The sequence below is a fragment of the Botryllus schlosseri genome, chromosome 6 (genome assembly GCF_051294905.1).
Source record: "Botryllus schlosseri isolate E-star chromosome 6, Bs_hap1, whole genome shotgun sequence".
NCBI lineage: Eukaryota > Metazoa > Chordata > Ascidiacea > Stolidobranchia > Styelidae > Botryllus > Botryllus schlosseri.
The window spans coordinates 2,932,021-2,946,540 of NC_137241.1; the positions used below are offsets into that span (position 1 = coordinate 2,932,021).

Sequence of the window (14,520 nt, forward strand, 5' to 3'; positions counted from 1 at the left end):
TTTAAATTCGTTTCTATTAAAGTGAATTCTGAATAAACATTGCTGACATGAGTCTGGAAGCACACACAAGCGTGTCTAATTTATTTGGCATTGTTTCATATCAGATTCCAGTTAATACCCGTAAAAGTGTTCACGCTTGAATTTACGGACTTAATCTTACCGTATGCAATGGTCGGTGCAGTGCGATGCGTCGAAGCAGTCCTTGGCTGTGTCTGTTCTTCGCGTAGGCAATATTTTGCACACCAACCCACAATGCAAAGAAATAAGATGACTCCAGCTATTGAAAGTCCCGCTATCCCCCTGCAATGTAGCCGACATCAAATACCATTCTGTTAAAAGGGGGAACCAATACCATATAATTTTTACACACAGCGAAACATAAATATTTATTGAAAATCAGTAGGACTCCGGCCTTTCCTTGTAATACGCTAGTTAAGAAATTCGAGGCGTCACCTCAGACAGCGTCATCGCACTGTTCCACGGAAAGGCAATGCCGTGATACCAATTGCCTATTTGCAAATGAGCATGTAAATATTGGTGATATAGATTGCATTTTAGAAGGATGGGGTTTTGATGTCGAACACCAACGTTCCCTGCGGGTACGACAGTGCTCACGACTTAGGCGCATAAACATCAGTGGCCATTTATTTATGACCCTAAAAAATCAATGGGCCTAATATGACTTTATATTTTGGAAAACATGACTTTATATGGCAATGCGTGAATATCGTGTATTTTTATATGCGAACGCAGTCACACATGAAACTAAAGAGTAAAACATACGCAACATTACAGTAATACACATGCATTTTTATTTTTATCAACTGTTATTGTACAGTTTCTTGAAGTGTGGAATGTTAGAGCAGGGGTGCCCGCGGGGGGTGGGAGTGTCTGGTACCCGCGAGGGCCACATGAGTAACGGCGGGCCTGTTCTAAAAATATATAGAATAGAAACACGTAACAGAGAGCTTTTATACATAGCCTATATAGATTGATTGATTTATCTATGTTTGTTTCAATCACATCAACATGTAATTTACTAATGAATTTAGCTGATAGCTTATAGATATGTTTGCGATTTGAGTGTCTAATCCCTTTTGTTGTCCCACTTGAGCTTGACTCACGCTAAAATCAATAACCAATGGCGCGGACCGCGTGCCATTTAAACTTCAAACTTTTTCACAGGACGAACAATTTTTTTCTACGTGTTGCAGTTGTTCAGCAAGAGAATAATCATAATGAGAAATACAGGCTTGGTGTAGTCGAAACATTATAAATACTGGAACAATAACAATAAATTTTCCTCGAAGGAAACTTGCCCGTCCTATTGATTTCTATGATTAATGACAACAGTGGGGTTGGTATGAACTCCCGAAAGGTTCCTGTTCGTTTGAACGCGAACCTTTTTGATAGGTTATATTTGAACGCGAATTTGACGCGAACGTGCACACGAACCTATGACGTCACGTGGTGTCATATTGTTAATTTCAAGCCTGCGTTTCCGCGAAATAGTACATCAAAGTAACGCACACTATACCTAGCGACGACTCAGACCTCAACATGCCGCAATGCTGAAATACACGCCGAGTTTCCACGAATCACGAAATGTATCAAGTGAAACAAACAAATGCTATAATTATTCCATAAAATAAATATCTTCGGTCGCTTTGCCAACAATTTTCATGGGTACTTGCACGGTATGTATAAGCTTACGACTAAACGGCCTGGCTAGACCCGACATCGCCGGGCGACATGGCCAGGCTTCAGACTATTGCTACATTGATAGTAGTTTTATGATACAATAAACATGCCAAATCATGATAGATCCTCTACGCCTGATAATTTTTTTACAATGGACGACGACGCAATCTTTATATCAATTTCGTTGATGACAATAGTTGATTGGTTGGATAAGCACAAATCGCTGACTACCTATATTAGTCTCCATACCCTGTATCGAGCGATCCATCGAAATTGAATGAAGTAGGTGCATAGTCGGAAAGAGCTTTATAGTCGATAATTGCTCCACGTTGATATCCATAAGTCCTTCGTCGCCATTGAAGGTTTTTGCGGAATCCTACATATACATCTCAATTGTAAATATAGCACTATAGCTCTGATGCGAAAGCTCGTGTTCAAAATGCAAACTTGCGAAATATGCGAACAAAAAAATTTGGCAAGTTCGACATTGCAAACATTTTAGTGAAATTTCGCAATAACCTCATTATTTTTGATCAAAATATGTTGAAGTTTAATAATTTCATATCACTAGCTGTATCAAAGGGGCAGCAAGAGGGCAGATTTCAACAAACTACTAATTTACTAAGATTACGGTCAACTAACTGCACGTTTTTCTCAGTTATTTCGGTCCTACTGCGTTTATAAGAATTATAGTTATAGAACAATCACAAAACTAATATCGTCGCTTGGCAGGAATCCAGATAACATTGTTATGTTGTGCGATTTTATTGCATCCATTGCTAGCTAGGAATGGCGTAGTCAGGGGGCGGGTTTTGCATGGGAATAGAAAATTATCCATTCCTAGCCAGTACTGGTGTTCTTGCGGAAAGCCTATCCGATCCCGATGAAGTAAAAATTATTATGATGCTTCGGAATCAAATCTAGTTATTTGTGTTTTAGTTAGCTATAGTTCCAGATTTTCAAAGGTCGTGTGTTCTAATTCCCCAGCTGTGCATTTCGTGAATGAATCCTGTAGTATGTACAAGACAGCAAGAAAGCGGATTAAAAAGTAAATCAAAGGCAGACCGTCCCTCCCCAAAAATAGTTATTCTCGAGAGCGTTGCCTACATACCAGGGATGACGTGAACTTCAGGTTCACGTTCGCGTTCTATGTGTGAACCTCAGAAATTTAGAGGTCCACGTTCACAAACGAACCTTGGTAGGTTCTGCACTGTATAACAATCTTTACTTTATTATAACATCTTTGGTTGAATTTTATTGCAATTCAACTGCAGGCCACTCTATGCATGGCACTGGCAGCATAAAAAATCAACACCAAACGAACATGCACCTTGACAATCTCAAACATTTTATTTGCTTTGTTACAAAAGTTTGCTCGAAATATCCAGCTTACCGTTTGTAAATATTTTGTCACTCTCTGGTGTTAGCTTGGCCCGCAATCCCACAACGTCAAAAGCGAAATGCACATGTAGGTAGTCAGCGAATTATGCTTATCCAACGAATCAATGAGATTGATATCGTTGTCTGATATATAAAAATAAAGATCTAGCAGGCGTACTGGGTCAATCTTGAATTCATATGTTTATTGTGTCATAAAAAACAAATCCGTGCTATTGGAGTGTTGGCTACTGCTGTATAACATGTTATTGGGGTAATATCGGTACCAAGTATAGAAACCCGTTTTACACTATGCTCAATATCTACGTAGCAATACTCAGACACCGAATACATTATCCGGTCTGGCCTGGACCGTTAAGGCGTAAGCTTATATTCCCTTACAAGTACTCGTCGAAATTGTAGGCAAAGCGACGAAAGATATTGATTTTATGGGACTAATATATCATTTTATTGTCCCCGTTGATACATTTGGCGACGATTAAAACGCCAATATGTACTTCAGCATTGTGGCATTATGTTGCCCGATTCGTCGCTAGGTATCGTGTACATAGGCTACCACTTCACTGAAATGTAGGGTTGGAATTAGCAAATTGACGTCACGTGATGTCATGTGGTTCACGTTCGCGTTAACACAGAGCCTTTCAAAAAGGTTCGCGTTTACACAGACCTGAACCTTTCAGAGGTTCACACCATCCCACTAAGTACAATGATTTATATATCATTGCTTAAATGCCACTAAATTCTAATTGCTTTCAGTCTTTCCAAAACAATAAATACTACGACGAACTTCCAACATCAAACCAACGCAAATAATTTTGTACAGCAGAAATACTTCGAGACCGACGATCACTACACACCACGCAGTTACGGAAATACCAGTAAATGGTAGAACAGGTGGTATAAATATACGAAGCAAGGTACGTGTGACATGCTGATTGACGGCGATCAGTATTCATGTACAAATGAGAGTCAGACGATACCAACGTAAATGCGCAAACATAACAGTCGCAAATAAAGATGTGGCTCGATTTCAATTTCAGCTCCCATGTTGATGAGATCATGAGATGAACAGTCTCTGCATTGCCGGAATGAGGTAGCCGCATGATATTTTCGGAATTTTAAAACTTCGCTTTCTCAGTGTATGTCACGCTGGTCCACCGACAACATGTGAACCATTCAGAAGTACCTGGGGTTTCTGAATTGCCACAAAACAACATTATGTAACTCCGCGGATTTTACTATCAGTGGCAGAATTCGTCATCCTCACAGGCAGACAGTTGTGACGCTGATGGATTTATCAGACTCTTAGACCTGGCGTGAAAGGCCATAGCAGCCGATCGCCATATATTACAATACTAATAACAACAACATTGGGAAACGAAATGTTTGTGAAAACTTGCATTGCGATAACCCAAAACCTTACGCTGTAAGGCTTACAACAACGATAGATTTCACGAGGAAAGGGGACAAGTGAGCATTGACGATTCGGAGCCCACGGAACATATATTCTTTTTGTTTCATTTATTTCAACATCTATAGGCACTAATAGGTCAAGTTACAATATAATATTACCAATGATCGCTTACTTAAGTGATCTTACCTTCTGTCACGTAGGTTGCAATGAGGACGAGAACCAGTGTTACCGAAGTAAAACTGGACGTATATCTTACATTTCCCATCACAAGATGTATCCACGCTTCCAACAAATATGACTATTGACAAAAGGAATCAGTAGAATATTCGAAAATATATATGCAGTCACAGCGACGAAGGCTACTTCATTCGGCTCTCAGGACATTTCCACTCGTAAAAGTGAAGTTTGCCGATCATACTAGCGCTTTGGACTGATTTGCTGGTTTTACTAAATTGCCATAAAATATATTTCTATGTTCAGAAATCGATTGAATTTAAGTCACGTCCACCTAAATACTGTCCTATGCTTCTCGTTATGAAGCGGATTGCTATCTCCGAAAATTACTTGAAACGTTATAGTGCCGCTCGCGTCCAGGTCTATGGTCGAAATATTCGTAAAATGTTCAAGCCCGCGTGCACCACCGAAATATATACTTCCTGATCAGTTTTCACGCCCGTTGCTACCGTCACTGTAGCAATGGATCGCATCAACCAATCATTTCCGGAACGAGGACGTCCACTGGATTCATACCACGGCAAGCATTAAGGTATCAGGATTTGCGGTTGATGCATTCAAACAGAAGGAAACAACCAACCTCAGTTACTAACGGAGGCATTGCATGTCCAATTGTCCATGTCCATTATTCGAAACGATTGCTTCGCTGAAACTATACAATGCCACGCATCGTACTCATTCACAGGTTCCAAACATTTATTACCAACTAGGAATGTGCTGCACTATTATGAGCCCTTATTATAGTCTAAAGTAGTGATCCTTTGCCCGTGTTGTGGCAATATCCATTGTAATGTTTCAAGTTTATGTGCCAATCATATTTTAACGGTTTTATTCTCTCCTCTCTGTTGATATAGAGTTCAGTTTGTGCAGCAGTAATGTATAGTAAAGAGCTTTTCTGAGATACAGAACATCAATATACTATTCAAATATATAATGCATAGTATTGTATTATCGCATGTCAATCAATAATTATATAATCAATAATCGTCAGAATATATTTTCATATGAACACGACACACACACTGTACAATGCGATAAACTGCTATCCAACTCGGCCTAGTGCTTGATGTCACAGTTTTTTCTCGACGTTGATCTTCTTATGCCGTTGCTCTTTCTAGCTCTTTCCGTTCTTTGTGAATGCTTTCTTTCATGAGGTCTTTTTCTGGGCTTTTGTTGTTGCCATAATAACAGCGACGCGGGGGAAGAGAAGCCCAGATGAACCTCCGCTCGATGGATTGGCGCTGGTCGTTACCCCTGCACTATCTCCCGCAAAATGCAGTACGAGGTATATCGCACAAGACATTTTTGTGAGTATTTTTGTGTTGCGCAGAAGGCTTGCAAATTGAAGTGAGTGTAATTCAGGTTGGTAATGAATAAGAGACCCTGGTCTAAAGATATTGGAATCTCCCGAAAGCGAAACAAAACACTTCTTTTGTGAGACGCACATGATTCTCAAATTTTTATTTCTTGACGGGTGCATCATTTGACGCTACGGTTCGCATTTGTACTCGTTGTTCATCAGATAGACGGTGTCTGGTTTGTTTATCTTTTATAAATCAGGTAGGCCAACATAAGTAATGTTTTTCAATGCATTCGTATAAGAATATTGGGAGTTGAGAAAAACTGCCATAGTACAGAAAGATAAAATGCGGTTCAGGCTGGCAAGCACATCGCGTTCCAACGAGAGCGAAAGCAGCACTGTGGTTGGATCGACCACAAATGTACTTCGTCCTGGTTGTATTCAAGTGACGCGATGCCAGAAGCCTCTACATTCTGTTTATGTTCTGTTTCCATAGTTTTCTTGGATTCATTAGTAAATAACGATGGATTCCTGAAATCAGATTACAATTTTAATTAGAGGGTCAAATATTTCCCAAATAGGTTGAAACTATATTACCGGCATTCCCCGCTAATTGAATATCTATAATTATCCACTCGCCAAACTCTTTTACCAGAAGACATCCACGCCGAATGCAACGGCGCATCCAATGGCTATATCCTTTTAGTATTTTGAAAGGTTTCTGATAGGCTGCTGTTACTACGGAATAGTGTATGAGTCCGAGTTACCACTATTTCTGCGTCATCTCTTTAAAAACATGCTGATTATCCATTACGAATTACTTCATGCATTTAAAAAACCGCAATACGTCCGGTGCTCTACCGAGATCGATTAAATTGATAAAACTGTGGATCACATTGCGTTACAATCAGCGCCGTATCAACCACGAGTCAGAATACCAAAGACGTATAGGTGGGTCTTTGCAACATTTTTGCAATATTACATGCATTAAACTCCCGTTAATTCGGAAAATTCTCCGCTTAACTCGAACACACGCTCGCAATTCGTTAGGAGCAACAATAATTAACCATGCAACAGCAAGCAACAATGATTTCATGTCGGGGCGTATTAACCCACGGAAGGATTGTGTTTTGCCAATTTAGCGCTAAGTTATTGTTGTTAACTTTTCCACAAATAGTTTTCTTCCATTCTGGTCACTAGTATGACGATTGAAGTGTCAGGTACATAGAAACCACGGTGGTATGTGTTAACGGTAATACGTACACATGATATACGTGCACGGCGTGGTTGAATAAGTTATAGGTCGTTAGGTGTATTCCGCGCGACGCAGAATTTCGCGTGACCCAGAATTTCAAGTAGGACAACTTGAGTACTTAGATTACATGTAACTGGAAATAGTTCCAAAAGTACCAAAATACGTTGCGATAGTCTTAATTGAGATTCTGAATCTAAAGATGTAGGTTGACGAGTTCACAATTGCGTGATTGCTATCACTGCGAACATATATAGTCGCCATATGCAGCTTTCCGACATAGGACGTGAATAAGTTTGGGCGAGAGTGCGGACCAGCTTCTAGTTTGTTGTTTGTGGTATTCATGGTGTTTGTCGACTACTATGATAATTTACAATAGGCCTTCTTCGTCATTTTTATTCCGTAGCTGCCGACTTGCATCACGACCCACTTCTAGGCTTTTATAAGACACCGCTTACACGGATGAGATGGCGAAGAGGAGCCTAGATAAACCTCCAACACTTAGGTAGGAATTCTGGAGACCAGGTTTTAGGAATCAGCACGTCAAATTTTCAAATCGAAATTTGGGGTCGCGACCACAAAACTTCGAAAGCCCCGTTGTGTTGCTATTTGTGGTCGTTCTGGTGTTTGTCGACTACAGTGGTCATATACACCAGTCCGACTTTCTTTATCTTGATTTCGGTGCTGCTGACTTGCAGCACGGCCAACTTCTGTAGGCTTTTTTACGACATCGCTCACGCGGATAAGATGGCGAGGAATAGTGTGGATAAATCTCTTACACTTAGGGAGGAATTCTGGAGTCGACCTCGGTCGGATTCGAACCAGCAAACCATAGGTGTACCACTGCTGTACCACCACTATATCGCTATCTAAACCCCTGCTATAAAACAAACCTGGAGTACAAAATAACGTGGAAGAATTCCCTACTTTAGGCATAAATCCTGGCATGCCTGGAGATATTCGTGAATATAACTGCTGTAGCCTATGGCCGCCCGGCTACCCTATAGATACTGAAGTTGAACGGAAGATGCAGTAACATTTGGGAAATTTAAATTTAAGCAACCGCTACACCGATGTCTATTATGCTGCAAGCATGAAATGTAGATATATGGCGTCCGTACTTAAGCCTTGGTAGATGCTGTTGATAAATCCCTGATGTCTGTGAAAATGCACTTTCTGACTTCTCATTAGGATTACTTCTCCAGTCAACTGTGGTGATTACAGCGAATAACAAGGAGAGAGATTCCACCAAGACTTTCGCAAAGGTATTAAGCATACAGGGACTTAAACATGTTTGCAGATCACCGTTGGTGCTTAAAGACAGATCCACATAACTCCACACACAGAATAAAATCATTGCAGGGACATTTATTGTCAACATAAATCATTTACATCAGTGATTCCCAAGTGCGGCCCTGAGGGCCGCATGCGGACCCCAGCTAGCCTTATTGCGGCCCCCAAAGATATTAAGAAATCGAGTTATGAGAAAAAACTAATTTATCTTTATAAAATACACTAGCTTGGCATGGAGTCTGGAGTTTTCAATTAAGATTGCAGGAAAGTCGTGAGTAGACTGCTATCGTTACGTCCAGTCAAACGAGCAGTAGCTGTAGATATAGGTAAATACAGGACTGTAACTGCCGCACGCCAAACCCCAAATGAAGGGGTGGGGGAGCTCGAACGGGGCTTAAAATTATTTCGTGAATTAGCATGAATTATAGAGTATTTTTTGGAAAATTTATGCATCTTTCTCGATTTTTTTTGCTCTAGGCGTGATTTCATGCTGCCAAATATCTTGATTTTTGGGTACTCATGCATCCCCATGAAAAATGCGCGAGATTTATAGAAATGGGTAATGGGCATATCGGCTTTAGCCTTTACCGCGCTACGACACACCAAGCGAGAAAATCTTGGCCGGACAGGACTGCCCTCATGATGACCGAAAATGTCGTTATATATACAAAATACTGTCTTGGAAATTTCAACCTCACGAGACAAATACCATATCCCGCAGGGAAAATTTATATTCCACTGAAGAAATACCAATTTGAAATCGTGTGCGTCTCTTAGATTAGAAGCTGGTATTGGGCGATTCTATATTTTTTGATATAGCAGACAGGAGGTCACGAAATAATATGTTACGAAATCATACTAATGGGCCCTACAGTTTTCAAGACACCTCTAACAGTAAATCTGATTACATGAGCAGTGGGGACAAGTAATTGATAGCAATATATAGGCAATTCCCGATCATATTAACCGATTTTATCATGAATTATTGGAAATTTTTGCGCTTCGCGCTGGCTCACTTACAATACAACAAAAGTTTCGTGGGAAAAGCGAACAGGGTGATAGGGATAGGTTTATCACCCTATGGAAGACCAAGACCCAAGTTTACTATTTTATTTGGGGGGGGCTGACGAAGTGCTGTTTCGTTCCTGCCAACGGGTATATACGTCCGAAGATGTTTAATTATTATTGAGGAGCCCTACCTTTTCAAACACACTTCCCTCTGCTCTACCTGTAAAACTGATTACGTGAGCAGAGAGAGGATAAAAATTGATGGTAATATATATGCAATTCTCGATCATATTGACCGATTCAATCATGAATTACAGAAAATTTTCGCAGTTCGTGCGTCCAGGCGATAAAACCTGAATCCCTAAATCGCCCCGAAAGCAGCATATTGGTAGTCCTATAGCCAGGGTTGCCATCGACATTGACCCAAAAATAAGGACAGTCCAAAAATTAGATTAGCATGAAAAAGCTTTTTTGTACATATACGTTGTATTTATTCGAGCCGTGGCATATCACATTCCATACTTTTCGCCAGAAACAATCTGCTCCAGCACCAGCTTGTTATTAGAAAGTGCTTCATGGATCTCACGACAGCTCATAGGTCTAGGTTTACTTGGGCCGAAACAGGACTGCATCCCTCACCTTCGTAGGGCGAGGCGTCAACCAAGATGGAAAAATGCCGTTCACCAAGTTTATACAAACCCATTTTTAAGCGCATGGAGCAAGAACTCCATTAACAATGCTTGTACTGATGGTCCTGGCCTTAGAAAACTTATTTGCGACGTTGGGGTCGGGGAATACTGTTTTGAACAATTGCGATGTGCAATCGTTGGTGAGGAATGATTGCTGGTGTTTGACGGTATGGAATTCCCAGGTACCCTCAGCAGCAGCTACCTTGTAGTTTGAGGTCGTTGGTGCTGATCGAATTGTGGCAAAATTATTCATCGACTGGCTCAAATTAATCATTATGACACAGTTCTTGTGTTTTGGGGTATCAATGTGAGTTGAAATAGCGGTCTCTCTTATGACCTCCAGGTTAATGTCACAATTGCAGATATTAAAATGTGCGAAACCTTTCAAGTTTTGTTTGATACCTTTGAATTCTTTCTCCTATAATCGTCACGAAAAACGTTTTTGCGCCTGCTCATTTTTAAGTAACCAGATTTAGCCTTATTAGTGGCTAAAACTATATGCAAAAGTGCAATATAATTTGGAAAAATTTATCAAGGATTTATAGCTTTATTACTTTTTAACCAATGTGTCAACTGCACTGCACCTTTTTTCACTACGCAATAAATGCGGCCTTCCCCGCAGCTTGAGCTTATTCTGCTGTAGACCGAACAGCCGGAACCTGGTACTGATGTTAAGTGCTAAAATGACGCCTGCTGCGGTAGCTTGGTGCAGACGAAACTGCTATACCGCCACTCAGGAAATCACTGCCGTAGCTCTAACCAGTTAGAATTAAATCTTGTGGTATGTAAATCACGAGAATTCCTATCATTCATGATATCATGGAATCTCAACGTAAAAGCATAATTTTAGAATATTATGCAACATAACCAGATGAAAACGATCAAAGTTGTTGAACGGTTCAAAATAAGACAAAATAAGGATGAAAGTCGAAAATAAGGACATTTCTTAGAAATAAGGACAGTGGAGTTTTTCAAGACGTGGCCCTTCAAAATAAGGACAAATCTGAGAAATAAGGACGGTATGGTAACCCTGCCTATAGCCCACGACCGAAGCGTCCGCATACTTTGATAGGTCCGGTCTTTATCGAAAGCTAGTTTCGCACTGATTCCAAAAACGCAAATTGGAATCTCGCCAGTGCAATAAAACTCCGAAATAGCCTCCAAAGGTCGACTGTTCTGAACAATGGGAGCGCAGCAACACAATGATCATAACAATGGCCAATGCAGTCAAGTGAGTGATCGGAACAATGCCAATTTTCATATTTCGATGACATTTGGGTTCGTTTAATTGTACTGGTATTCGTGCGGCCCCGGCCGTGCTCTGAAATTCTAAATTTGGCCCTGACACCGAAAAAGTTTGGGAACCACTGATTTACATCATATATTTTTATTGTATTTATCGTTGGAATATCAGTATCAGCTTAATTTATCATCATGTTCCGCACAACGCTTTCTTCGTTAAGCTATTTTGAATACTTCGTTTTTTATTTCACACTTTCCATATTGATGTTGGCGTGGATTTTGGATTTAAAACACATTTGTGATGTTAAAAGTGTTTACGTGTCTATAGTGTAACATATCAACTTATACCTTAGTCTGTTAGGTTGAGCGCCATTGAACAAAATTATGCTTTCTTGTTTAGTTGTAAGTGTCTTTATTTCAACTGTGTTATCATATTTTAGTAGTATATAAAACGGCTGTCATGGCAAAAACCTTGAAGTCAAATAAAAATACCATCTTGCAAAAATTTACAACTTGCATAACCAGTCAAGCTAACACAGAAATTACTTTCTTGGTGTAGAATAATGGCCAAAAGTTAGCATAATTGAATATGCCGTGGTGAAAAAACTTGACCTGATTGAGAAAAACGATGGATAGATTATAGAGTGAAAATGGGCATAAATGACGCTAAACAGGAAATTCGTGGTTTGAACGTAAGCGACGACCTACTAAATAATCATTCTATAGCCTATCTCAAAATACAAGAAATCAGTATCACCTGGTATAGATTCTAGGCCTACATTGCCTGGAGATCACCGCTACGTAAACAATGAGCACATGTATGGACCATTCAATGGATCGAAAACTACGATAACATATTCCTCACGGCGTGAAAATCCTTTGTCTCACTTATTGTAGTATTTTTATTGTCCTTGGTTTTATATGGCATGTGGTTTTAGCGAAACCCTTTGGTGAATATTTCGATACTACTTTCTCAATTGGGAACGTGGTCGGCCTACCACATTTTAAACCTTACCTAGGCCTATTACACGAGAAGTGAGTCCCGGTTTTAGTGCGAAAACCAAGCGCATCTATTCATTAAATGATGCGATACACATTGTCAGATATTTCTAATTCTCATGTTATTTCTGCTTTTCCTGACAATGTTACAGGAGTGCATTATAATGCGAACCGAGTCAAGCTTACTGGAATGACATATTTTATTCTCGTGCATATGACAAGGAACTATTATGTGATACGAACTGAACTTGATTCAATTTTCAAGTTTCCGGGAACGGCGGCGCAGCTATAATTCTTATTCTTACTCTAATTTGAAGAAAAACGTGTAGCTATAATTCTAAATCTAATCTAATTTGAAAAACTCGAAACTTTGCTAGGTTTTCAACATCTTCTACATTAAGCAGAGCAGAGATTAAAGCAACTTTAGTCGATACGTCGCGGGCCTCTCGAAATGTACTGAGTCGAAAGTTTACTCCTGCTGCTTGAATATAGAAACGTTTAGTTCAGTGATGATATGCCGTAGGTTAGGCGAAATCGGCAAAATTATTAAGATTCGTTAATAGCGTAATACCTCCCTGGTGATCTGCTGTCAAACGATTCAAGCCGTTTATGACATATTGTCTATATTAGGAATAGTATGCGAGGTCTTTAAACGTGTCGATTTAGCAATACTCCAGTGACGAGCTGGCTTTATATATCAATGATCTATTGTGTCCATTGTTACATATTACTACTGTTTATTGTTGAAATATATTTACAATTTCAAAAGATTTCAACAGTGACCAGAGGCAATTTAGAAATCCCCTTACAATACCAACAACCAAGTTTCGGGGTTTTACCAGGGTTGTATATCGCTGAATATAGATGGTGTAATAGCCCACGTAAAACTATGCAATGCGTGTAGAGAGGCAGTATATAGTATACAACGATATTGCTCTGTGTAGCATCGTGGCACAGCCAGTAGTATTGCGGATTTTAAAACCACGGTATAGATATCTTCTCCGATAAGATATCACATGATGGGGCAGTCCATGCATAAGTTCATAAGTGATACAGCGGGAGGGAGCACAACAATTGCTGTTTATCAACAGGCTAAAATTGACAGGATACGGATTATAGCTGATAGACTTGCTTCAAATAAAGTAAACGAGAACATAAAATTAGTCGATACTCCCGTAGTAGCTGAAGTGCCTGTGAGTGACACGTGGGGTTTCAAGCTTGGAGACCGAGTTCGAATTAGGTATTCTCTCTCGGAATTTAAAAGCATACAATTGCAGACTGTAAGATGGAAGACACACCTGAGCAAGATTCATTCGTGCGAGTCTGTTGTGATTTGTAGATTGAGCTCGTTTCAAAATGTTATCACAATCTACACTCCATCGACTGACTCCATTTCCGAAGTTTACTCCGGAGTTTTGGAAAAGATATCGAATTCTGGAATTGACGATGAGTCATCATCTGCAATGCTACAATTTAAAGTCAACGACTACGTTCAATTCAACGGTGAGAAGATAGATTGTAAAAATAGCGATATTATCTCCTCTCGATATCATAAAAGACGGGGTCGGGTAACGGCATTGGCAGAATCACACCTCTACGTGACGTTCAACGAAAAGACCAGTAAACGCATTAGCTCTGCCATACTTGATAAAAGCGAAGACACATCTGAACTGGAGATTCCAGAGAGATTTCATTGCCAGGGGTTACGTATTGGACAGTCCGTTGAAATTCCGTTTCGCTCGATCTCTAACCAAAATCTTATCGTCACGAAATGGAAAGAGGTAAAAATCATCCACATTTCCAGGAATGGTGACTTTTTACGCGTGCAGCACGGTATCGGAAAGGATTTCTTAATAGAAATCGATGAGGTAGAGAGGGATGGAACACAAGTGCGAATTCGTGTATATCCCCTGTGTTTACCAGGAAATATTGTCACTATTCGGTCCCTTCCGACCTCCTTAGAAAATATTTTTTTGTTCACCCAAACAGC

General features: G+C 40.0%; 1 protein-coding gene across 1 annotated transcript in view; it reads right to left on the reverse strand.

The window, feature by feature from the left end:
• The window catches only part of LOC145440940 (lactadherin-like), a 29,271-nt gene extending 24,442 nt beyond the window's left edge, over positions 1-4,829 (reverse strand). The window contains exons 1-3 of the mRNA XM_080318727.1: positions 4,700-4,829; positions 1,951-2,077; positions 161-300 (exon numbers count right to left, since the gene is read on the reverse strand). Coding sequence (XP_080174853.1) covers positions 161-300; positions 1,951-2,077; positions 4,700-4,778 — 346 coding nt within the window. The 5' untranslated portion in view covers positions 4,779-4,829. The remainder of the gene's footprint in view (positions 1-160; positions 301-1,950; positions 2,078-4,699) is intronic.
• Between the last annotated feature and the right edge of the window lie 9,691 nt (positions 4,830-14,520).